The sequence below is a fragment of the Phasianus colchicus genome, chromosome Z (genome assembly GCF_987193195.1).
Source record: "Phasianus colchicus chromosome Z, bPhaCol1.hap1.1, whole genome shotgun sequence".
NCBI classification, from domain to species: Eukaryota; Metazoa; Chordata; class Aves; order Galliformes; family Phasianidae; genus Phasianus; species Phasianus colchicus.
This window is the reverse complement of record NC_143476.1, coordinates 30,652,493-30,677,457: the sequence shown is the minus strand read 5'-3', so window position 1 is coordinate 30,677,457 and position 24,965 is coordinate 30,652,493. Positions and strand designations below refer to the sequence as shown.

The 24,965-nt window shown below is 37.4% G+C and overlaps 1 protein-coding gene across 11 annotated transcripts in view; it reads right to left on the bottom strand.

Annotated features, from left to right (window-relative positions):
- Positions 1 to 6,208: 6,208 nt before the first annotated feature.
- MEF2C (myocyte enhancer factor 2C) overlaps positions 6,209 to 24,965 on the bottom strand; it is a 131,380-nt gene continuing 112,623 nt past the window's right edge. For 5 of the 11 annotated variants that reach the window (XM_090132377.1, XM_090132379.1, XM_090132376.1 and 2 more), the window contains 5 exons: positions 17,209 to 17,381; positions 15,911 to 15,934; positions 14,891 to 15,020; positions 13,573 to 13,708; positions 6,211 to 7,456 (listed from right to left, as the gene is read on the bottom strand). In XM_090132377.1, coding sequence (XP_089988503.1) covers positions 7,135 to 7,456; positions 13,573 to 13,708; positions 14,891 to 15,020; positions 15,911 to 15,934; positions 17,209 to 17,381 — 785 coding nt within the window. In that variant the 3' untranslated portion in view covers positions 6,211 to 7,134. Of the gene's footprint in view, positions 7,457 to 13,572; positions 13,709 to 14,890; positions 15,021 to 15,910; positions 15,935 to 17,208; positions 17,382 to 24,965 lie in introns of all 11 variants that reach the window. The other 6 variants (XM_090132382.1, XM_090132381.1, XM_031612667.2 and 3 more) reach the window with 6 other exon arrangements.

Sequence of the window (24,965 nt, the reverse complement as noted above, 5' to 3'; positions counted from 1 at the left end):
CATATATACTTGTCACAGGATGCTGTGCTCTCACTGAGAGACTATACGACATACCCAGAGCAACTTTCCTATATACATAAAATGATAGACCGTGTAAAATACTGTCATAGAAAAATCATGATATACAACAATTACACTTATCAAGTAAACGTACTGCTTTTGTCACCTGTCACATTTCCCCATACACTGAAATGTACATCAGACCTCCAATCAGAGAAGGGAAGCTTCCATAGCTAACAGTGATCCATCTTCCCCTTTTCCTGACCCTCAAAGAGGCAATATATTTTCTAGCCCCCAACAGCTTGTTGTTCTTTGACCAGACAAATAAGAAAAAATACTCAATTTTGAAAACTGGACAGGTTACAGATGAATCACAGCCAGAAGCACGAGGACAGAACAAGGTAGAAAAGACAATTAGGACAGCATGCTTGACAACTTTTGGAAGTGATGCATTCATTTTAAATTCATACAAACATTTCTAAGTCAGCTTTAAACAATCTCTAGCAATTAGGGTGAAGCAGAATGGACTCTTGCTCCAAATGCATTCTCCAAAATCTGCTGGTGGAGGAGGGAGAAATTACTGTACCAGCATCAGAATTAGTTTGCCATAAGACCTGCAAACAATAATTGAAGTTGTCTTGGATGTGTACATGAACTGCTGAGCGTTCAGTATAGCTACATCTATTGCAGGTGCTCTGAACACTCAGAGTGAAGTGTCAAGCACAGTGTGTGAACAGAAAATAAATGAACTTCGAGTTTGCTAAGCCTGAACAATCTGAGCTCTCCAGAATCAGGGACTCTAGACAGCTAGAGTTCCAATCACACTTGTAAGTGGGAACATTCATAGAACAAATAAAGCCTTGTTGTATTGGTCTGCATTGATAAAATTTCTGCAGCATCAGTGAGACTGTTTGTTACTAGATACGACCAAATTTCTTCCTGCTGCTTAAAAAATACATTATCTGCTTGTTTTAAAATATCTTTCTTCATCCTTGCTCCTTGTGCCCTCTAGTATTTAACATGGAAATGTAGGCTTTGTGTTTGAGACAGGGTTAAGGATTAAGGGTCACATCTACAGCAAGCAAAAGGCATAAACAGAATCAGCAGTCTCAGCACATCTAAAAAGATGTGGGGTTGATGTACACTAAAGAAAAAAAGTAAACTTTGGAGGGGAAGTAAGCACTCTGGAAATGTGAAGGTATGTGACTGCAGGCAACTCAGACTGCTCATTTCAGAATTGCTCTGCAAAGTGACTAAGTGAGAAACCTTAAAGAACTTGTGACCTCCACAATTCTATTGCAACATATGTTTAAAATTTGTTTAAAGATACAGTTCATAGCATAGAAAACAAAGCAATATGTGTATGTATGATTATTTACTGGGAGAAATACAATAAAAAACCTAAACATACAAAGGACTAAGAAATTCCTTTTCCAGTACAGACATAGTGCTGTCACTACTAATCACACAGAAGACCAACTGCAGGAGCAAGTACCTCCAAATGTAAATGCTTTAGTGCTTCAGGCAGTATTACACCTCTACAACTTTTCCAAAAATATTTTCCTTACCCTTGCCAATATTGACAGTGTTTGTCTTCAGAAAAAAAACAACATAGTTTGTAACAAAACCAATGCCACTTCTTCTCAGTATTAGCATCTAATTATTATGCTATGTCCAACACTTCATACTAGAAACAGTAAAATATGGCATTACAGGCAACAGGTAAATAACAGCACAGCTGTTTTCTTTCACAAATATATTTAGAGATTAGTCCTAAAAATGTTATTATTGGAACTGGCACATTCACAGAGAACCTTAAGCAATTATAGCTTGTCTGCATTAAAAATATCTGAATAAAATAAAATTATTACTGTATTCGTAGAATCAAAAATTGTAAACATTAGGGGTGGATGGGAAATAACCCAAAAGTAAGGGGATACAGTTCAATTCTGACACAGTCCCTGTGAATTTATGGCCTGTTAGAGAACATAGGTAAAAGGATCAGATCCAAAGATATATATGGTTTAGACAATGAGCCTGTTTTTCTTGTGTTTCTAGCATGGTTCTCTGCACTAGTAGGAATTACAGGGCATACATATAAGAGAATCTGGGCTCCTTGTCAGTGACAAAGTAGCTAAAAGCCAGGCATTATCTCATCTAGCTACTCTACTGGGTAGGATGTCAAGACCAGAGCCAGGCAGCATCATTCACTACCTTCTAGGGCAGTGCTGCCGAAATCACTGTGTTTATTGATCAAGAGAACACTATTCAGTCATTAAAATCTAGGCTTTGTCAAAGTGAAGCTCTAGAACAGGTTGCCCAGAGAGATGGTGGAAGCCTTGACCTTGGAGACACTTAAGGACAGGCTGGACTAGGCTCTGAGCAAACTGCTCTAGCTGTAGGTGTCTCTGTTCATTGCAGGGGAGTTGGACTAGATGACCTTGAAGGGTCTCTCCCAACTCAAACGAGTCTATGATTCTATAAATTAAGGAGACGGGCCTTCTGATTCACATCAGGAATTGTACTTGGCTATAAACTTCCTAGTTCACAGTCCTCCCCGTGGAGTTTTTCTGATTTGGTGGGATGATGTCTGGTGAAGCATGGAGGTGCTGAGGGTGCACTTGGTTTTCTAGACAAGCACAAGTGACAGGGCGAAACATTAAAAGAACACTAATTAAATTAATAAGAAATACACCACAGACACCATATCACTAAGAAAGCCAGTAACTTTACTGATTTGTCTGCAAAATACAAATTATACCTTATTTCCAGCAGGAGAATCTTTTGAAATTTTTCCATTTTAGTTCACTACAGACAGCTGAATTAAGTCCCTTGAGATACACAGATGTGGTTTAACTTAGTTATAACATCTTGTCATCTAGTGGCGACAAAGTCCAGCTTATGCCGCTGTGAGCCTCTATTTTAATATTTGTTGCAAATGCTTGTATGCTCCCATTTACAAGCTCTTTTGTTATCACCATTGTTTTATGGAAGCAGATCCCCATGAAAGAGAAGAAAAAAAAAAAAGGAAAAAAAAAAGGATACAACAAACCATCTGAAGCAATCCAAGTGTAATGCCTGCAGTGTCCCAGGTCTGATGTTAGATACTCCACAAAAGACTCAGGTACTGTAATTTTTTTTTTTTTTTTTTTTTTTAAATGAGTTACTAAACTGACTTTTTTGATTCAAACTGAGGTATGGATCAGTCTGAGGTATGAGTGAGGAAGGTAAAAATGCAACACCTGATTATGAAAATAATGAAATGGATACTTTTGATGCAGAAGGTCTGTGGCTCAAAGCTTGGATTGCTCCACATCTTTGGTTAAAATATATTAACAAAAGCCTTTTATTACATCTACAGTCTGAAGCATTCTAACAGACACCAATGTTCCATCAGTCCTTCAAGAGACCTGTAGTGGCAGGAAATTAATGCCATATAACTGACGACGTCACAGCAGATGGCACAAACAGGAACAGATGAAGTATGCCATGCTTAGGCAACAGCCTTTATTGAGGTTTCAAGTGGCTTTTAAAAAATTACAAAGCATTTACCTTCAAGGCGAAGGAGAAAGGAAAACAAAACAGCTCTGTTAGGACTATAGATAAAAGAGGGTATATAGGATAACACGTACAATACAAAAGGGTTGACATCCTTGAAAACAGTCTATGAGTTCTTCTATTCTTACGTTAGCTTTACCTGAAAAAGAGATCTGAGGACAACAGATATTTTTATATTATTCATTAAAAACTGCTAAATTCCTCTTCTGGGAAAAATATAAGCCATTTCATTATAAAACACAACTTTTGAAAAACACTGAAATGATAAAAGCTTTACTGTGAATGGCTCAATGCATACAATATACAAATTGTGCAGATTGAGTATATCATATAATTGTCACCAGCAATTAAACACTAAACAACAACACCTTTTAATAGAGATTAACTTAGCTATAACAATACTTGCAGATGTCTAGAATGCCACTTCAGGTGTTTGAACTTGCAATTAAGAATGTTGCCTAAAACATTATATAGCATGGGTTAAGGTAAAGTAAATGTTAATACTCTTTCAGGGCTCTGCCCCAAACTCCTTAAATACAAAGGAATCACACAATAAACCCAAATAAGCTTTGCAAATACAATAAATGGTAAGGTACAGATAAAGGAACAGAGAAAGGTAGACAGTTATAGTTTACAGAAAGTGACTTCACAATCAAAGTTGTGCTTCTTATCATTAGATCAGTTTGCAAATATGCATTATCCCCCACAATTTCGCCAGTACATGTTAGTTGCCCTCAGTAGCAGGAACGAGAGGGATGACTGGCATTGATCTTCATGTGATTCTATTCTGTTCATGTTTATATAAAAATCACTGTCAGAGTTAATATACATTGCCCAGGCAATACGTTTCACGCTACTTTCCGCTTAGTTACTTGCAGCAATAAATTACACTGCATCTTCCTTAAATACGTTATGTTTTCTTCTTCATGCGTTGCTGAGGCAAATCGCAAGGTAAACTATTTATATGGCTATTCTTCATATTTCAATAGACCAAATCCCCTTCCCCACTGACAAGTTTCTACTACAATACTGATAAAGTTGTACTTCTTGTTGAAATGTCAAAGTATACATGTGTGATATATTTGCATATTTTTGACACACCAAAGTTTAAAATTCTCATAAGAGAATATGAGATTCATCTGTAGATTCATCTGAAGGTGAAGAAAGTGGTTTTGAAAAACAGTTTTGTGTTTTAAAATTAATTATGGGCCCCATTTTCTATTTTTTTAAATTTTTAATTTTTTTTTTTTTTTTTTAACATGCGTATCTGTTTCTTTACCCTGCTGACCTCCACGCGAGATAAGATGTACGTCTTGTTAGCACAGTATTCTGCTTAGATAGTTCCCAGATTATGCACTAGCCCCTGCATGGCTGAGAGTGCCTGTGAGGCAGGCTTCTGTAAGTCACAATAAGTGGAAAGCGTATGTCCTAGCGCATGCTGTCATCTGTTAGTTGTTTGCTGCTACAGGGAGGTAACCTCTACCGCTGAGCAGTGCACAGCAACTGCACATGTAGAAGGGAAATAGGGTGTGGATTTCCCTTAACAAAATGTTTTCTGTGTCGATATTTTGCTGTTGCAGTTATGTCCTTCATCATAGTCTCAAGGTATGTGAGTGAGAGCTGGAACAACTTTTGGAAAGAAGTACTACAGTTCTACAATGGCACTAGCATGTTGCTTGAACAAAGTTTCCTTCCCATGGGAAGGTTGAACTGAAACATCTGAGTATACCATTTTCTTATAATAAGCAAGAGGGACAGACAAGAACTTAAAACAATGATATATCCCTTCTGGTGAAGCAATTTCAGTCAAGGGAACAATACGAGGCAGGAGAAAGGGTGGGCGCCATATGCGGAAGTGAATCGCTTTGGGTTGTAAATACACAGGCAGCTCTGTTCAACAGCATCCCTACCGCGAGACGTGACTGTGAGGGCTGTGACAACTACAGCGGCCTGGTGGCCTGTATTGGTGGGGTACGACAGATTGACTTCTGAATGGTCCTCTAATTGATGATCTCTCTGCAGGTTTTATGTCTGAGAGAGAGGGGACTTCGCAACAGGTGGGATTGTGGCAGTCCCTCACTTCTTGCTCTCCCTGCTGCCTCTGGAAATGTTCACCTGCACTCACGCAATCGATGGCCGTTAGAGCTGTATATCCAATTCTAACAGGCAGAATACCAGCTTCGCTGATGAGGAAGGGCCAAGCGATGCCACTTTGCCATTTAACCCATGGAAATCTACAAGATACGCAGGACGTAGGTTATAGAAGGGCCCTTAGCTTGTTACAATGCACAAAACAGCATGAAAAGAACTAATCAGTATATACAATGAATCGCAGTTCACTCAACTGATTGTAAAATGTTGTATTAAAATGGTTTCAGTTGTTACACCATGGGTAAATCCAAACTTTTTACAGATCAGTCTTCCAAGACATGATTTTGATCTGTAAAATGTATGCCCAGTAAAATAAAACCAAAAGAAAATAGTTAAATGTGCAACTGCACAAATATAATTCCCCACTATTAAGATAACAAAAACTTTTGCTATTACCATAATTATTATATATATTAGAAAGCTATACACAAGCATGTTAATTTCACAGATTTTTTTTTTTTTAAAGATTCTTAATATTTTATATAATTAGAAATACACATTTCAAAAACAAAACTTCTGCAAAGAGAAAACAGTTATCTTGGTTAGCAAAGCATGGAGTTCTTCATGGCTTAGGGTAGTGCTTTCTATACAAAAAGTCCTCTGTTTTTGTCAGGACTGTTTAAAAGATTAGCGAAGCTATCAAGGAAAAAAGAACACATTTTGGCTTAAGGAAACTACAAAAGCCACAAATGCTTTGCAAACTCTGTCTTACTTTTTAATATGAAAATAAGCAAAATGTAATGTACATATTTTTATAATTTTTTTTTATTTAATAAGTGATGCAGACCCAGAATTTTTAAAATTAAATATGTTAGCCCTCGAACTCGATTTTGTTTAACAAGTATGGTCCTCTTCAAATGCTTTGATCCTTCTTAACTGAGTGCCATACTCCAAAGATATGCCCGCATGGTTTTGAGCGTTTTCGGTGTGTTAGGTGACCCAGTCTCTTTCTAGCATGGATTCACGGCCACCCAACCACTGGGTCTGTCAAAACATCTGTACATTTTCTATATGTTGCATAACAGCTGCTTTCTCTCTCAGTAAAGGTCTGCCATTTCTGGCAGACGTTTTCCTTTTGCCTATTTACATGTAAATAACGTTGAACCTGCAACATGACACTATCTATTGTAACATACATTTTGCAAGGGAGCACAACAGTGAAAAGAAGTTAGCCTTAAAATCTATTTTGTACAAGTGTTCTGTTGTACAACTCAAGTGCTAAGCTTATCTCAGCATTTCTGTTTATCCTTATACTGTATCACTGAGGCAATTTAAAAGTACTTTTACAAAACAGAGTACCTGACTTTTTTTTTCCACACACGGCACATATAATGCATATCGACCCCCCCCTACCCCATTAAGGTATAGCACACACACACTGCAAGAAAAAAAAAAAAAGAAAGAAACTAATAGGTAATAATGCTATCATGTCGCCCATCCTTCAGACAGCCGCATGCGCTTGACAGAGGGGCTTTCCCTTTCGTCCGGCGAAGGTCTGGTGAGTCCAATGGGGGAGTGGAATTCATTCCGGTGGTCTTCTCGGTCGCTCCCGTCGTAGGAACTGCTGCAGCTGCTCAAGCTGTCGACGGGAGATCTCCCCGCCTCATGGCGCGTGTGCTGTGGGTATCTCGAGGGGGTGGTGGTACGGTCTCTAGGAGGAGAAACAGGTTCTGACTTGATGTTGAGGCTTTGAGTAGAAGGCAGGGAGAGATTTGTACTCTGAGATAAATGAGTGCTAGTGCAAGCTCTGTAGGAGGAAAGGAAACCCAGTTACAGACGGAGGAGGCATGGAGCCCCCGGAAATGCACAAACACTCACACAGAACACCAGTGTAAAGGCTCACGCAGTGCCAGTGCGTGCGGACAGCATGAGGACCACTTTCTATGTGGAATTAAAAAAGGCCTGGAGATGGAAACACCACGGCAAACGTGGCCGGCTTGAGCGAGACATGCCCGAGGTCTGAACGTAGGTCTCTTTAGTTCCCTTCCTTTTTGTTTCCTCAAGCATCACAAGAAATTTTGGAAGCCGAGCCTTTGCACTGTTGGAACCACCTGCAGGTTTCTTTATAATTAATGCTTGTGTGTGCGTATGCACTGATGGCACAGGGGAGGCATGGGTTTCTGTGGGATTAGTTCAGTTTGTCTTATCCTTGTTTACTTCAACATGAGACTTCAGGTGTAAAGTGGAAACAAAAATTTGGGCCCCATGTATTTAATGTCTTCATTAATGAGTTCAAATTAATCATCTTTGGATTAATGCTAATAGAACTCAACCAGCAGGCTACGTTTTAGATCTGATTTTATGGAATACATTAATTTGTAATTATATCCAGAGCATTTATGGATAAACTACCAAAGAGAAGTTAAGGGAGATGACAGAGGATTGCAATGTGTAACTGACAACCTGACTCATAGGATGCTCAGAACCACAAGAGAAGCTGCTATCTAAAGTTTTTCAAAGGTTCTATACTTGTTCTCCATTTGTTTTGTCTTAGCGCATTACTGTGGGCAGCTCTGGCTGAGGAAAGCTGAGATAGAAGGGGAGGAGAGAACACTGAGCTTGCACTGTATGGAAGAAAACAAGACCCACTGCAACTACAGAATGCTTTGTACAAAAGCACCACCTACTGGCAAAACCTGACATTTTTTTCCTTAAAACAGCTATCAACGAGAGGTTCCCACTGAGTTCTTGGACACTGCTCCACTTCAGGGACCATTTGCTAGGCTGCAGCCAGCGTCAAACCCAAAGACACAGTTTCAAGATTTCTAATAGTGAAAGAGACTGAAGACAGAGGGGAGGAGAGGACACAGCCTCAGTAAGATTTTAAACCCAATGGTTCAAGCAGAATAAATATCTGGATTCTGAGTGATGGAAAACTAAGTCTAGATGTGATCCTTTCCATTTATTGAGACATTCCACTTTTTCTGATATGTCATTGACTGTGATCTGAGCTTTACTTTACCAACAGTTACTGTAACTTAGGAAAGGTAAGAAGTCATTTTCTTCTCTTTTGGCAGATTTACAGTGGAGCCATATGGCATAGTTACTGAATAATATCAGATGCTGTAGTCAGGAGTTATTGCTCAATAATGTGTGAGCCTTGTTGAATAAAACAGAAAGCAGGTTGTTCTGCCTGCAATTGCTTCTATCTGCCCTTTATTACTATACAGAGAAGTGTCTCAGAATTTGCAGCATCAAGCAGCGAGTAATAACCCTCTAAGTATCAAATGTAAGCAGTTTTGGTAAGGAAGATGTTTTTTTTTCTTTTCTAATTATTAAATTACACATATAGGAAACCATAAATATCAAACTTAGTCATTTCACTTTAGTGAAATATTCCACGTTTTATGAAAAACCGTTGAAAAGAATTCAACAACAATCAAAAATACTTCCTGGGTTTGTTTTGCTTTTCATTTCCAGTGACTTTATTTTTCATTTCCTTAGGACATGCTAGGACTTCACATGGGGAAACAGGCAGCCAGTTTAGCAAGTACAATATGATTACATACTATCTTAGATGCCAAACTCATAGCTAAACCTGAAAGTCCCTTAATACAGAACACTGGATCTTGGCGATTTGATGTAGTAGTGTTTGATCTGAGAAGATGTGTACTTTGCAAAGCCGGGAAGAGTTGAAAACTCACACTACTTAAAAACAGCCATACTCAGTCTCGTTTGTTCACTTGGAACCTACTCATATTCCATTCCATGACAACCTCGAAGGAACAAATCCAGGGTAAAAAGCTGTATTGTCTAAGGAGTAAAACTTGTATTGCTACACTGCAATTTATTTAGCAGTGTTTCAGAGGGGAGTGTGAGAATGCAACTCTGTAGACTTTTCTTTAGATCCCTTCTGTTTCCTCAGAGGCATTATACAAACACCTGGCAAAGAGGCTTTCAGTAGTTTAAAAAATGCTACAGTTCACCTGCATTTTGAGCACTCTGTTTATAAAGTGAAAAAAAAAAAAAAAAAAGAGAGAGTTAAAAGAGCATTTTAGCAGGTAAGAACTAATTTTTCTTTAAGGTTTTAAACAATAGAGCTATTTAAGCAATTGATGCATATCGTCATTCAGAATGTTTTAAGATTTCGTCTGTTGAAACATATTTTTCTGACAAATCTGTTTCTGAAATTGAACATATATATATTTTGGTGACTCTATTCTATGTAATGTTGTAAATATTCTAAAATGTTTCTACAGAATTTCATATAAGTTTGATATGGTCAAATGCAAGGGAAACCTAATGTTATGAATGGAGGCGTATGGTGAATGAGAACATACTTAGTTGCAGTCTTTCACCTGTATCCTCAACAAAGGATGGATCTCTATTTAGGATAGAAACTTGATTGTGAAAAAATGGCAATTCTTTTTGCCACTAAATGTGTATGCGTGTGTGTGAATGAAAGCAGAAACAGTGCAATTTTGGCCTAGGCAAGTACTATTTTTATCATTTGAAACCTCAGCTCAGTGAAAAACAAAGAGGTTTTGAATATGGAAAATCTACTGAGAAAATACAACAAATGTTTTTATAGGATTGTGCATTACTATAAGCACTCACTGTCCTGCAGTCCACTAATGTTGACTTGATTAATTTTCTCCATATATTGTACTGAAAACATTTCTCATTGCCCCTGTAAAGTTTGAATTTTAAGCAGCAGCTACTATTCAGATCTGTGGATTTTTTTAGTACTGCAACCTTACACCTTCCCCTTTATTTTTCTTTCATGTAAAAGCAAAGCTGATTTTTTTTTTTTTTTTTAATTTTTATCAGCATAGAAAATATGTGTCAAGTTATTTGGACTAGCTCCTCACACCTTATGCTCTACACTTTTAAAGGAAATTTCTAAGCAAAGAATAATATGAAACCAAATCACTGTAATATCTTGTTTAATATAGTGGTATAGGAAAAAATATTTAAGGCTTTTATTCAGAGTAAGCAGGTTGGTGGAAGTGATACAAATTCACAAAACAGAATGTCACTGTGTCTGAATTTTTCAGTAAAAAGTTTTCAAGAAGAATATTTGCCTGCATCTATGCTATCTAGCTATGGCTACTAGCCAATATAAATTAATAGTTCTAAGTAACAAGAATGCCTGATACGAATTAAAGAACAAACCAACAATACACACGAATTTGGGAAAGTTTTTGTTCAGTTTGACAGAAGTTTAGAGATACTTCTTGTATTTAAGCAATTATCTCTACCAAAGATTCCTGAGATGAAACACTGTGAATGTATTTCTAAGAAGTCTGCACTTATATTTTAGGAAGGGCAAATTTTCAGCTGTGGATGACACCTCAGAAAGAAAAGATCTTCTCTTAAACTGCAGATTACAGAATGAGATAATTGTCTATATAATGGACTTGAGACTGAAGAATTTAGATTGCTCATTTCAAAGTTAGGAATGGAGTTAAGAGTAGTAGCAGCAATATTTAGATGAAACCTGTAAGTATGAGGAGGAATATATTTTGATTTTTAATAGAATTAGCGTGTAATTTTTCTAATTACAAGGCTGAAAAGTACTATTTTGCTTTTTAAAATTTAGACTGTTGAAATGTCTGACTAAACGCCCCAGTCATATCAGAAGGGACTTTACATTGCTATCCTGTTCACAGGCTCAGCAACTGAACTACTCCTATGTCCTCAGAAACTCTGCCTCAGGCTCAGATGTGCAGTATGGTTTAGAGATCTCCAGGTGTCTGAAAGATGGTTTTGACAGTGCTTCTGAAACTGTTGAGGACCTATGTACAGCAAGCTAACACATTTAAGCACACCCTATTCTATTTACTAGCCCTATGCTTCTGCCATGCATTACGAAGCAGAGTTCTCTCACTAAGGGCAGGAATTAGAGTGGTCAAACATTTCTACACCTATTTTCTTAAATTCCTAGTGAAACACACTTTTGTATGATTACTTTTCTACAAATTCAAGATTAGGCTAATGTGGACAGATTATGATTTGTACAATTTCAAGAGTTTTTTTTTTTTTTTTTTTTGTTCTGTTTTGTTTTTGTTTTTTTTTTTTTTTAAATAATTCAGAAGCTAGTATGGATCCTTCTGCATGTACAACCTGGTGACTGAAGTAAAATAATGTGTGTGATTTTCTGCACACATAGAAGGCTTTGCCAGAACTGTCAGTGAAGCTGCTTTCTTAGCTGAATTCATTTACAACTCACTGAAAGAATAATAACAAAAGTAGTGACTTAGAATATATTCCACTAGCCACAGCCACTGCACTTCAGCATACTGTAATATGAATTAGAAACAGATGATGATGTGTGACGTATCTGAAAAGGCATGTAGCTAGTTTAGGATTTAATTTGTACTTTTTTTTTGGTTATTCAAATAGCCTTATTACATTCTTTGGTACACCACTGAAAACAATCAGCTTATTGGAGTAGGCTGCCCAGAGAGGCTGTGGATGTCCTGTCCCTGGAGGTGTTCAAGGCCAGGCTGGTTGGGGCTATGAGCAACCTGATACAGTGCCTGATACAGGTTGGCAATCCTGCCAGTGGTAGAGGCGTAGGAACTAGGTGGTCTCTGAGGTCTCTTTCAACATGAGCCATTCTATGATTCCATGATTGCAAGGTTATACATTGAAATCTAGTGTGAGTTTTCAATTTATGCATGACTATAGGTACCTTGTACAATTAACCTTAATGTTGCCTGAGAAACAGCACAGCTCAAAAATAAAACAGAAGAAGCATAGCAGACAGGTATTAAGATCTTTTCTTTTTACTAACATGGGAACTATTTCAGTTGTAAGAATTTATGTAGTTAGTACTTATTATGCTAAATTATATTTCTGATGCTCAAAGGGTTTATATTTCTTCCAATAATTGTGTAGCTGTTCTTTAAAATTTCAAACCATTTTACAAGGTAAAGAAAATACATTCATTTATAAAACGTGTTCAGATAAACTAGGAGAATTTTGAAATTTAAGCCATATTTATTGTACTATATACTTCCAGATTACAGCAACTGCCTTGCAAAAATAATTGCATGTGTGCAATGATTGTTTTTTAAAAAAAGAGTTCGACTTTCCAAATGCAGCCATACATTAGCACAGACATGGAGTAATGGTGCCTATGAGTTGCTCAATAGAGACAGCAGATACAGGGATCTTTGAAAATCATACTCTTTAAATTCACTTGAATAAGCAAATGTATTGCTTTTTCAATAATGCATGAGGTGAATTCCCTGTGTGAATACTGAAATGGTTAAACATAGTGCTCCACCGATCTTGGAAGAAACGTCTTAAAATTAGCCACTAGAGGGCATAAACATTTATCCTCAAGGCAAGAAAATCACCACGAGTTCTAGGGTTTTATGGGTTTTAGCTCTAATTGTGTTATTTGCTTGTAGGAAACATTTGCAAAGAAATGAAACTTGAACATCAAAGCTGAGCAAGAGTGTATATGTGATTATAAGGTTTAATTTTAATCCCAGGTAAAATCATTTTGTCACTTTTGATTTAGAAGTACTCAGTATTTAGACATTTTTTTTTAGTTCATGTTTGAGCTACAGTAACTGGAAATAAAAAGCAGAAGTGGAAAAATAAAGCAATAGCACAAAGTAAGTGTTTAGTTTAGTTGTTAGTAGTGAAGTAAAATGCTATTTAAAGAAACAGTAAAACAAGAACAGAATTCATCACTACACTGCTGAGGAAATGTAATGGACACAGAATATTCAATTTTGGGTACATGGCAAACTTTTCATGAAATACGCTGTTCCAGTTTTGGGCAGTGGAGCTCTTACACACATGGGCTGACATGTTTTCAGGATGTATTTCATATTTGGGATTCCTGGGGACACTAAAGTTATTGTAGAACAATATAACAGTTTAAAAAAACAACACAGTGCTTACCCCAGTTGGCTGAGGGCAGACGGCGGCATATTATGTAGGTGTTGCTGTTGCCAGCCAGTCACAGAACCAAGATGAAGAGCACTGGCTGTATTAAATCCAGAGAGAGATGATATATCTGCACTACTCAGAGAATATTCTAGATGTGAAAACAGAAAAGAAAATAATTAAAAGAGTATTAAGGAGGAAGCATGTAAATAATAACTACCATCATCATTTTCATGTCACTTAATAAGCCTTTTAATCTTAATTACACCAATCACATTAAGTTGCAGCAGAAAATCAGACTCTCCTCTTCCCTTGACTCATTAACTTTGGAGTAAATAATGCACTAATAATTATTCTGTAATTTACCAGGTCTTTTTCTGGGTCTGGAAGATCCAAAGCCTTTCTATCTACCATAACTCTACATGCATTCTCCTAGAGTCAAAAACTTGAAAACCATATTTTGATTACAGTCTTTGCTGCAAGAAGGTAGACTGTGATACGAATACAGTGCACATCTTCTATAAAAGCACAGGATTATGTGGACCAACATGACCTACACAGTACCAGTGTGCAACAGGAACAAACAAACGATCTCTTTAGGCTTCATTTCTAGAATCTTCCAAGTAACTAAGCAGTAGCCTACAAAGATACTGAACTCTGTTTTGAAACCAGTGAAACTGCTTGTTGTCACTACCCTCATGATTTTAGATTTTAGGAAGATGCACTCAACTACATGAAATTATCTGTTACATTAGGAGTTTTAGGAAGTTTCTTTAGTGTCTTTTTCTTCAGTAAGGCCAATGAAAGAGAGCTATCAAAGCAGTTTTCCATTTGAGCAAAAAAGTTAGCTTTTAAGTACATATTTCTCGAGTTCAAAGAATCTCAGAAAGGTTAGGGTTGGAAGATCATTTTTTTAAGATCATATAGTTCCAACCCCCTTCCATAGGCAGGGACACCTCCGACTAGACCAGGTTGTTCAGAGCCCCATCCAGCCTGGACTTGAACGATTCCAAAGATGGGGCATAAGCAACATTGCTGGGTAACCAGTTCCAGTGTCTCATCGCTCTCCAAATATCGTGACTAAATCTACCCTCTTCCAATTTAAAGCCATTTTCCCTTGTCCTGTCACTACGTGCCCTTATAAAAAGTCCCTCCTCAAATAAAAAGTCCCCTCTCAGATGGACAGATAGAAAGTAAATGAAGTGTATCAACCTATGGGAAATGAACTTTCCAGTCTTTTGCAAGGAACAGCAGCTTATTCATTACCCCTGAGACAGACATTTGCCAGCATCCTGCTCCCTCCCCCTCCCTTCCATCTTGTGCTGATACTTACCAGTACCATATGTTGTTGAGATGGCTGATGGGTATCCTCCCATCCCTTGCCCTGGTAGAGTAGGAGTTGCTACGGAAACCACTGGAGTAGCCAATGACTGAGCAGACTGGGAGTTATTTATCCTCTGATTCTTTTAAAGTAAGTAAAATAAACATATTATTGACTGGATTTAAGTCATCCGGGTGTATTACCTTTCTGGGTTTGATTTGTGCACAAGAAACAAAAGCTGATACGAATTCCTAGAAATTAATCATTTAATGTGGCTTTTATGAACTCTGCCAACCCTATCATTTACAAGCCTTCAAGAGACCAGTTGTCACCATAGTAACCCATTACATCAGTATCTCCTAGGTAACTGAACTACTAACAAGGAAGATTGATTTTATTGTGGGTAGAAGAACAGATCGTGTGAAAAACCATGAAATATGTAAACTTTACCCCCATTCTTTTCCTTTTTTATTCAAATGTAAGGAGACACAGAAACAGAGAGAGAGAGAAATAACCCCAGGCCCTGATTCAGGAGTGAGCGGCACCCCAGGCTGCTGGATGCTAAGCTCTTACCAGCAGATGGTGCTCTGGTTGCTTCGTTTTTGGCAGCAAAAAACTTCAGGAGAGCTAGGTGGCACCGCAACTACACGTTTAACTCGGGCATTACATGTTGCGTGGTAAAAGCTGCACTCAAGAACTCTAATCCCGTGAGTGGCAGGATAAAACGCGAAGGGAGCCACCAAAAAACATAACAAGGCTGTGCCGTCTTCAACAGCACAGGAGTACACACTAGCAAATCATCAGCACCGAGAGAGCTTTACTGTAGTGTGAATAATTTGAATACGTGCAACAACTACACCTTGTCTTTGTATTGCTAGATTTCAAAAGTTGTGAGGACCCTTTTGTTCACAATGCAGTTATGGTAAAGTTTTCCAATTGACTTCAACCAGCATTTCATCTAGACATATACCAATCATACAAAATAAAAGATCTTATGTTTTCATTATTAGGATGAACATCACTACCACTTACCAGGAGCAGATCAACATCCTCAGACTGAGTGCATAGGAAAGGAGCATTAAAAATCAGTGAATGTAGATATTTACCAGGGTGCATTATAGCCTAGTGAATAGCTTCATCTGACAGGGGCTGAAAACTACACACTTTCTGAGCACAGTTTGGAAAAAATAACCACAGATTTCTTCTTTGTCCTTCTAACAAGATGCTTCTCTCAGCTTGTGAGGACAATCTATCCACTTTTCAGCATGAGCCTTTCTCCAAGAATTCATTACTTTTTCTGTAGCCCCAGTGGCTGCAGATTGTGTTGTTATACCTGGTTTCAGGAGATCTGACCATTCATAGAATCCCTTGGAAAGTATCAGTTTTAAGGACCTTGGAATAAATCACTTGATGCAGACAGCTTGTCACAACTTGGTCGACTTTGAGGACTGCCCTGTAGGAGACTATTTATTACTTATCCTCTAAGATCCCAGCATCACATTTATGGGAAGTTTTAGTTTGATGTCCGAAGTTAATTTATAATACATCAAGCGAAGGCAGCCAGCTTGGAAGGTGTTTTAATAGTGTTTGTTACGTAATGGAAAAACTTGTTTATGGCAGCACGTAAATTTACCATCCAGCTCTCTTTTTAATCAAACTCAATTTTAATGTTAAAACACAAATGAAAGGTTTACTTTCAACTACCCACTTTACTTTCAACCCGCTTCTGGAAGGGTTCCGCAAGATACCAACATGACTCTTTCATGATTCAGTCTTTAACTGTAACAATCTTACATTTTGTGAATACTGGTAAGAGGTACAGCAGTTTGATGCTCCACTCTGTCATGCTCTATCTGCTTACTACATCTCATCCTCCTAAAACCTGACTTTTGTTGCTCAGAGTGGTAGAGTTCAAATTCATTTATTTGTAGTTAATCTGTCATCTGCTGAGGGTCGCATGGCTAAATATTTAAGAGAAATATATCTGCTAAGAGTACGTGGGGTTAAACTCAAGCTTTATGTAAAACCCAGGAAAGGATCTTCCAGTTATCAGGAAGGTGAGTGAAGAAGTTCACCCTGTGCAGGACACAGTTCCTATTTGTAAGTTCATAGAAAAAAAAGGATGAAGTAAAAGTAGTTTCACAAAAGCAATTAAAATGAATCTGCCTAAATCCTTAGTTTGATGTCAAGCCATAAAGCCAGACAGAAAGACCAAAAAAGCAAGAATGTGGAATGTTATTCTACTGTTTTTAGTTGGCTTAGCAGGCCTTGAAATTCTTAAATATTTTATCTGAAGGAGATTTTAAAAAAACGCTTTTAAAATACATTACCACTGATGGCATTGTATTCTTGCTGCCAGGTGGAATAAGCACACGGAGATCTGGTTTACGGTTGTTCATTCCCAAATTCATTGGAGGCGGAGATTTTGCTTGCATATTCTTGTTCAAGTTGCCAGGTGAGACCAGCAGACCTGGTGAGTTGCGGGGGTTGCCATAACCATTTCCTATTTAGAAAAAAAAAACAACAGAAAATGGAAAAGAGTAAGGGAGAGAGATTATAAACTCAAATATATTTGTTAATACTAAACATTAAAACATTCCAATACTACGGTTCAAGATAAATAGTTGTGCTACTTATTCTATCTTTGCAGCAAAAAAACAACATGCATCATGTTTGGAAAAACTGCTCTTAGTAAGCTTTCTCTCATGGCAGCTGACATCCAGTGATGCTCTGCAGTTTATGACATTACACGACTCCCTTTATCATGGTATTACATAGCACAATATACTATCTGCTCAAAATGGCCAAGATCTTACTTGTTCCTTAAAAGAGTGTCAGGAGTTTCAGAGAATCTTACTGTTTAAATAAAGTCAAAGCTACGCGGCATTTTCTTGACAACTATGGAGGGTTCTGCCTTGCCTGACTCAGCCCTTTCCAGTTCATGATTTTGTTTTGTTTTTAAACAAAGGATGAGTATAGTGAGGCTATAATTTCCAGAAAAGGCAGGGGGAGGACTAGGAAGATTCTCAAATGTTTTTTGTGCTCCCTCACCACAGTTTTTGGACCTGATTCTGTCAACACTAAAGTCAATGAGAAGAAGAGCATAACCTTATTTGGAAAATGCCTCTGTATCTTTCATCTTCATCTCTTGCTGCTTTCTGCAAGCCCTAGGAATTCTGACAGGCAAATGCTTCTTTCTTTCTTTCTTTCTTTCTTTCTTCTTTCTTTCTTTCTTTCTTTCTTTCTTTCTTTCTTTCTTTCTTTCTTTCTTTCTTTCTTTCTTTCTTTCTTTCTTTCTTTCTCTCTTTCTCTCTTTCTCTCTTTCTCTCTTTCTCTCTCTCTCTCTCTCTCTTTCCCTCTTTCCCTCTTTCTCTCTTTCTCTCTTTTTTTTTCAAAAGAGAGTTACTTTCTCTCACTAAATGGTATCGGCAATTGTGTTTCAGTACTATTACTGACACCTACCATGACACTAAAAATGAGATCTTTCTTTTCTATCCATTAAATTTCATCTGCTACCCACAAAGTCTGGAGAAAAAAAATGACTGAAATTCTCTCTCTAATGGTCAAGAGAAATACAGAAATTGCCCAGTCATAATAAGAGAGTTAATTCAGGAAGAGAAAGCTTTCACAGACAAGTACCAAGAAAGTAAATGTAAATGTTAGGCATTTTCTGTTTGGGGCTTATCTTTAATTTTCAGCTAGAATTAGTGAGTGTGGAGCAGGCCCATGAGTTAGGTGTCCTGGACCTTCATAATTTCCTCTGTAGTCCCAAAGACAAGAACTACAGTATCTCACTTTTTCATGTAATGGTGCTTACAGTCCTATTGGCATGAATGGATTATGGGACTAAATCTGACAGGTCTTTAAGGTAGTCAAAAAGAGACAGTAAATGAGAGTGGATCAGCTTTGTAGTTAGAATAATGTGTGTCCAAGTATGACTAACATTAAACTATATTTTTAATTTGCCAGCACACTGATTGTACTTACTTACCAGATCAGAAAATCCACCATAGCAAAATCAGTCAAAGGCTCTTACACACAAAACCACTTCAGGCTCCAGAAAATCCTGAATTGTGAATGTTAGGCTTGGAACAACATGAAAAGTATCACTAAATTTCTTGACTTCCATATTCTTTAGGTACCTTTAGCCAGTTCTGGTCAAGCCTTTTTATTCTCTTGCTTTTCACTGTAACAATTTCACAAGTCTTTGCAAAAAATAATTATGATCAAAACAGAGAAGCACTCGAACAAATTCAGAGATTTTTAATAGAAGTATTCTTTATGCCCAATCAGTTGTGTATTTCCATAATAAGAGTAAGTTACAGTTAATGAGATAAAAATGAGTTTGTTTAAAAAGTGAATTTAATCTTATCAATTTAAAGTAGGAGAACTCTGGTAAGAGTTTTCTGTTTTGTGTCAGCAGTCTTTTTAACAAATGAGCAATTGCTCTCAGCATGGATATGCTCCATATTATGCTCTGATTAGTGCTATGCACTGTTAAAGGCAGTGGAATTAGAAGGGATATTTGGAATATACAAGAATATTTTCTTTCAGAAAATACGTTGATGAAGTTTTGGAACTTCATCTAAGACAAACTGAATACTGCAAAGCATTTACGTGATCACGTGGAGACGTGATCAACAGAAGAAACTGAAGCAAAAGCAAAGTTTCTCTGGTACTGGTTTCATACAGGAGATGTTTTACTAACAGGAAGTAAAACTACCTTGTGAAATCTGTTGTAGGACAAGAACCTGTTCAGACAGTGAAAATGAAGCTGTTTGAACAAGCATAATCTTCATGCAGCTATTTTATTCTGCAATATACGACCAGAGATATTCGATGAAACAGCACGCTTTGTAATTTATATGTTTTTTTCTATGGCTACATTTTCTGGAGAAAAAAAATCCTTACATTGCAAGGATTACAAGAAAAAAAAACAACTGCATTCTATAGAAGTTTTACTTCATATAATTTTCTATCAAAATTAAGAAAAAGAACGGGCTCTTTTCAGAAAAGGCACCTTTATCTTCAGAAACTGTAGTCAAACCTTTATATTTACCTACGAATACTTTGAACAGTGACAACATTTCTTGTATTTATATTTTTAGAACATCAAATTATTTTTAAGCACTGCTGTAATCTTCTCTTTACCAGCAGATTTCTGCTGTTCATGGCATATTATGGCAGCTAGCATTTTGGAGCCATATAATAACTGTTGCTCTTTCCAGCCACCAAACTGTTATTCTTCTGGTATTGTGTGGATACAGGAATGCAAGACTGTGGACCTTAAACCAGTGATATAGAAACCCATCATTTGAAAATCAATGATGAATGTGTGCGTGTGGTTTACTGTTAAGAAGAGTCTGCAGTTAAACCAGCTCTTTAAACTGTATCCTCTTTACTCAGAAAGCCGTGGCTTGTTCTGAGGCAGCTGTCCCACCTTCAGATAAATCCACCAAAGAGAACAGTCTCATTTACATGCAGAGGCAAAAAAAAAAAAAAAAAAAATGCACGAGACTTCTAATATACAAATTAAACCTTCCTTCATCCTATACTTTAAAATTACATTCTGCCTGGACAATTATCAATTTAGATGTGACTGTATGCAGAACATCACATTCCACTATCCACTTGAAAGCGGAAAAATTACATGTCATGTATGAATGGATTTCCTGATTATAGATTATAAGAAAATGAAAAACAGATGGATTTTAGAGCAAGTTGGCTTTCCATTTTTATTTGGTTAAAAGCCATATTTTTTTCTGGAATTGAACATTTTAAAACATTACGGATTTGTAACGCATAATGAAAATAAAAACAGTAGACATACAAGTTTTAAAGGGCATATGTCACAATTTGTAAATTGAAAGCATTTTCAATTCAAGAAGTTTTCAGAGAAAATTATTTTTCCTCTTGTTGTTTGTTACACTGATTTGAAAGAGTAACAATGTTTTACACAGAAAAGAGCCTGTTTCTAGACAGAACTAACAGAGCAGCGTGTATCATGAAACGCAGTGCCAGACTTTGTACTGGGACAAAAATGGCAGAATATATAGACAAATGCCTTCTACGCGTAGAATGCTCTTCTTGGTCATGTTCCCACACTCTGCAGCTAGGCATAAGTGCCACTGGCTTTAGAGGAAATTCTGCCCAAGTAGAGACTGCATGACTAATCCCTACAAAATTACTTTTTAAAAACATCCATAAAAAATTAGCTTTATGTGCTACTAGCCAGTCAGTCAATACAAATTAAAAAAACAATATATTAATATGCTATCTGCCTATGCTGCAAATTTATGCACTAACATCTATTTCGCAGTAATTTAAGGGTAGGAGCAAGGCACAAGCTACTCGAGACAGGACAGGGAGCAAAGTTTCTCTCTCTTCCTTCAAAGTTTTGTCACTGGCATTGCAGTTGTAGCAAAGTGGTTGTAATAATTGATGCTCTCAGAGTTAGGGCAGCGCTTCTCAAGGGAGCATTTAAGATAGGAAGCTTTCCACGTGTTAAAAGTAAAACAAATGAAGAGTGAATTATTTATTTCCACATCAGCAATGTCATGATTCCAAGTCTCAAATTCTTGAAAAATTGGAAAATTTTTGTATCCTGATTTCTTGAAGACTTGATCCTGTCAAGTTCCTGCTTGTTTTTTTAATTTATTATTTCAAAGATACAAAAATATAATGAACAAACGAAACCTCTCTCTTAGTCCGAGAAGTACTAAGAGCAAGACACACAATCATCTTTTTTTCATTTACTTTAAAGCATTTCACTCACTGTATGGGTTGATCTTTGGGTACCCTGAATGCATAACCTCTTTAATTTTAATAAGAGCCTTCAGATTTTTGAACTGTTTTTAATAAATACTAATGGTAATTTCAAGTTCTCAACAATCATTTGCTCTTACACACAGAAATTATCATAATTATTCCACTAAGAATATTCACATTTCAGAAATATTTGCCTTCCATCTCATGGAGAATACCTGTTTCTTGCTGGGTTATGCTAAATATGCACATTACATATATGACACTGTGGTTGTCCACCAAGCTTCTCAGAAGAAATGTTAAATTTAGAGTGAATCTACATAAATATGAGATCCAATTATGATAGGATTTAGTTTGGACTTTAAAATGTACAAAGATAAATAAAAGAAGTAAAAAGAATCAGTGCAGTAGTAGGCATTTTTCTAATTTTAAATTCAGTTGTGCACTCTTCACTTGGCTTTATTTTTCTCTTCTTAGAAGAATGGTAATTGTACCTAACAGTATTTGAAAGGCAAGGAACAGGTTCCTTTTCTCTTTTTACATCTTACGTGTATAATTTTTTAACTCACACACACTGTTGGAACAGGCTATTATTTAGCACTCTAACAAAAATGATACCAACAATAATGCACTTATGCCAGGAAGCTGCACTGATTATTCACCTACACATAATTTTTTAGAAGATAACTGAAGGTTCTGAAGTGTTGTGCTACTCATGTCACAGTACAAGATTTTTACTAGCGGGAAGTGGCAGAAGGAAACCAATATGCAGACAAGCTCACCCAGAAAAAAGAAAATGTTTACATTAAAGTAGCTGTCCATTCCCACAACATTACCTTACTGTACCTTCTTTATGGAATTACTGGGAGTCAACTGAGACAAATGCAGTTTACAAAACATACTTCTATGCATATTCTGCCACAGCTCAGGATGCCCTGCTCCTGGCTAGGTCCTGGCACCTTAGGAACCCCCTCCCCCATCTCCCATCCCCAGCTGCCCTGTCCCCTCAATGCCCTGGAAGCATGCTTGCCATCATGAAGGATATGAAAACCAACTGCTTCCCTTCATATCTCCACACTGATTACTGCCAGCCACCTTATGTGGATAAAGCAGTCAGAATTAATTCTAACCCTGGGACAAGTGCCATCTAAAATTTGTAACAAGCGTACAGTCTAGTCTGCTTAGAATATTTGCAGGTGCACACAAATACTGCTGAAAAGGACACGTGTATCCCCTCCTGCAGCAAGTAGGCTCAGATTTCCTTCGGGATAGAGAGGATGCTTCTCAGAGAGAAGCTGACAGTAGTAAGTGAGCCTTGACACTACAGACAACACTGCAAATCACATTTCTGGAAATCTAGGGCCATCAGTCCTGGACAGTAGAAATCTGAGGTACTTTTTCAACCAAATGGAGAGATAAATGGGTTTATTTACATGCAGGATGAAAAGACCATGAGAACAGTGTTCTGAGCACTAAATTTCATGCAAATATTTTACTGCTGGCCAAGTGTGTAACTAAGTACACTGCAAACCAACCTGATCACTAACACCATGGTGATGCTTTGTTGTTATATTAAGATCCATATTTGAATATTTCTAAACAAGCTCTCACACTAAGTATTCTCCCACTTCAGCCTATGCTAGTAGTTGACACCTTAATATGGTACATGTAAAGATGGCACCTGGCTACAGGATTAGCCTGTGGCTGCCCACATAGGGAAATGTAAGCAGCCTTTCAAAACATTTCTTACTGCAGTGAGGCCTCCCAAGTTGCAGGCATATGTATCAGCGCACAGCTCTGGACTTCCTCTTTGCAATCTCTGGAACAGGGGCATCTATGTGACATGAGCAGCAAAGGTCTGTCTCAAGTTCTGTGTACGCTGGGAAGGAGGAAGAGTGCTCTGCCTTCTTCAGGCTGACACAATTGTCTTTAGTCCTTTCTGCTTCCTTAACACAGAAGGAAAGAGACAGGCAGCCCAGCTCCAGGTCCTGCTTGTATTTTTTGATTCTGAAGTATTGTCAATGTGCTTAATATTAATACATCTGATAACAGCATCTTAATATTTGCTTTCATAGCTCTTGAATGTTATCTTATTTCAGGAATTTTGGAGCATATAGCTTCAGTGTAAAAATTCTATATTTCCTATATCTTTACCTCTGATTGTTTTACTTATTTCCAGTTTCACAATACAGTTTTGTTCAAATGAAGTTAATTATCAGCATCCACAGTTATGTTGAAAAACAAGTTTTTCACATTATCTTGTTTATCTTGAATCTTCATATAGACAGAGAACCACTGGAGGGAGACTAGAGGAAGGCTAGTTGATTTGGGGCCTGGATTATCTCCTTTATGAGGAAAGGCTGAGAGACCTGGGACCGTTGAGCCTGGAGAAGAGAAGGCTTAAAGGAGATCTTATCAGTGCTTACAGATATCTAACTGATGGCAATCAAGGGGATGGGACCAGTGAGAAGACTAGGGGTAACAAACACAAACTGGAACACAGGAAACAGTTTACTGTGAGGGAGACAGAACACCAGAACAGGCTGCCCAAGAAAGTTGTGGAGTCTGTACGGCAATACTCAAAACATGCCTGCATGCTTTCCTTTGTAACCTACTGTAGGCAACCTACTCTAGCAGGAAGCTGGGCTGGACAATCTCAAGAGGTCCCCTCTGACCCCCGTGACTCTGTGTGATAAGCAGCACAGTAACTAAGCTGTAAATTTTAAGAGGAAAACACTTAAGAAAATTACAGAGTGCTCAGTTTTGTGCATTATAGACTACGCTTTTGTAGTTCAAGAAGGTGGGAACAGCTGAATGAACATCAGAACAATACTGCTGTGTTTTTCTAAGACCAAACAAGATTTTAGGAATCAGACAGCCACTTGGGAGTGTATTGCCATGGTGAAAGAGCTAGCCTACCTCTGCCACTGGCACATTTTCTGAAAGTCTTGCACTAAGTGGCACAGACTGGATCACATAACACATGCAAGATGCACAAATCATACACGGACGTATCTGAGATAACCTGCACTCCAAAGCATGTTTTCAGCACTTAGGATTATAGCTTAGTACTTAGTTCACAAAAAAAAAAAAAAAAAAAAAAAAAAAATGTTTTACACTAAGCTGAAAAAATGATCCATTCTACTTCTGTCTAAGCAGAAAAATACAATTACCGTTTTTTTTTTAAATATGAGATGCTCTAGTTTGAGAAGAAAGGGAAGAAGAGACTTATGCAAGAGGGAAAACCACACTGCTGGAAAATAAAGTATTTTCTAAAGATATGTAGGAAAAATATAAGAGCCTGTGAAGAGCAGAGGACTTC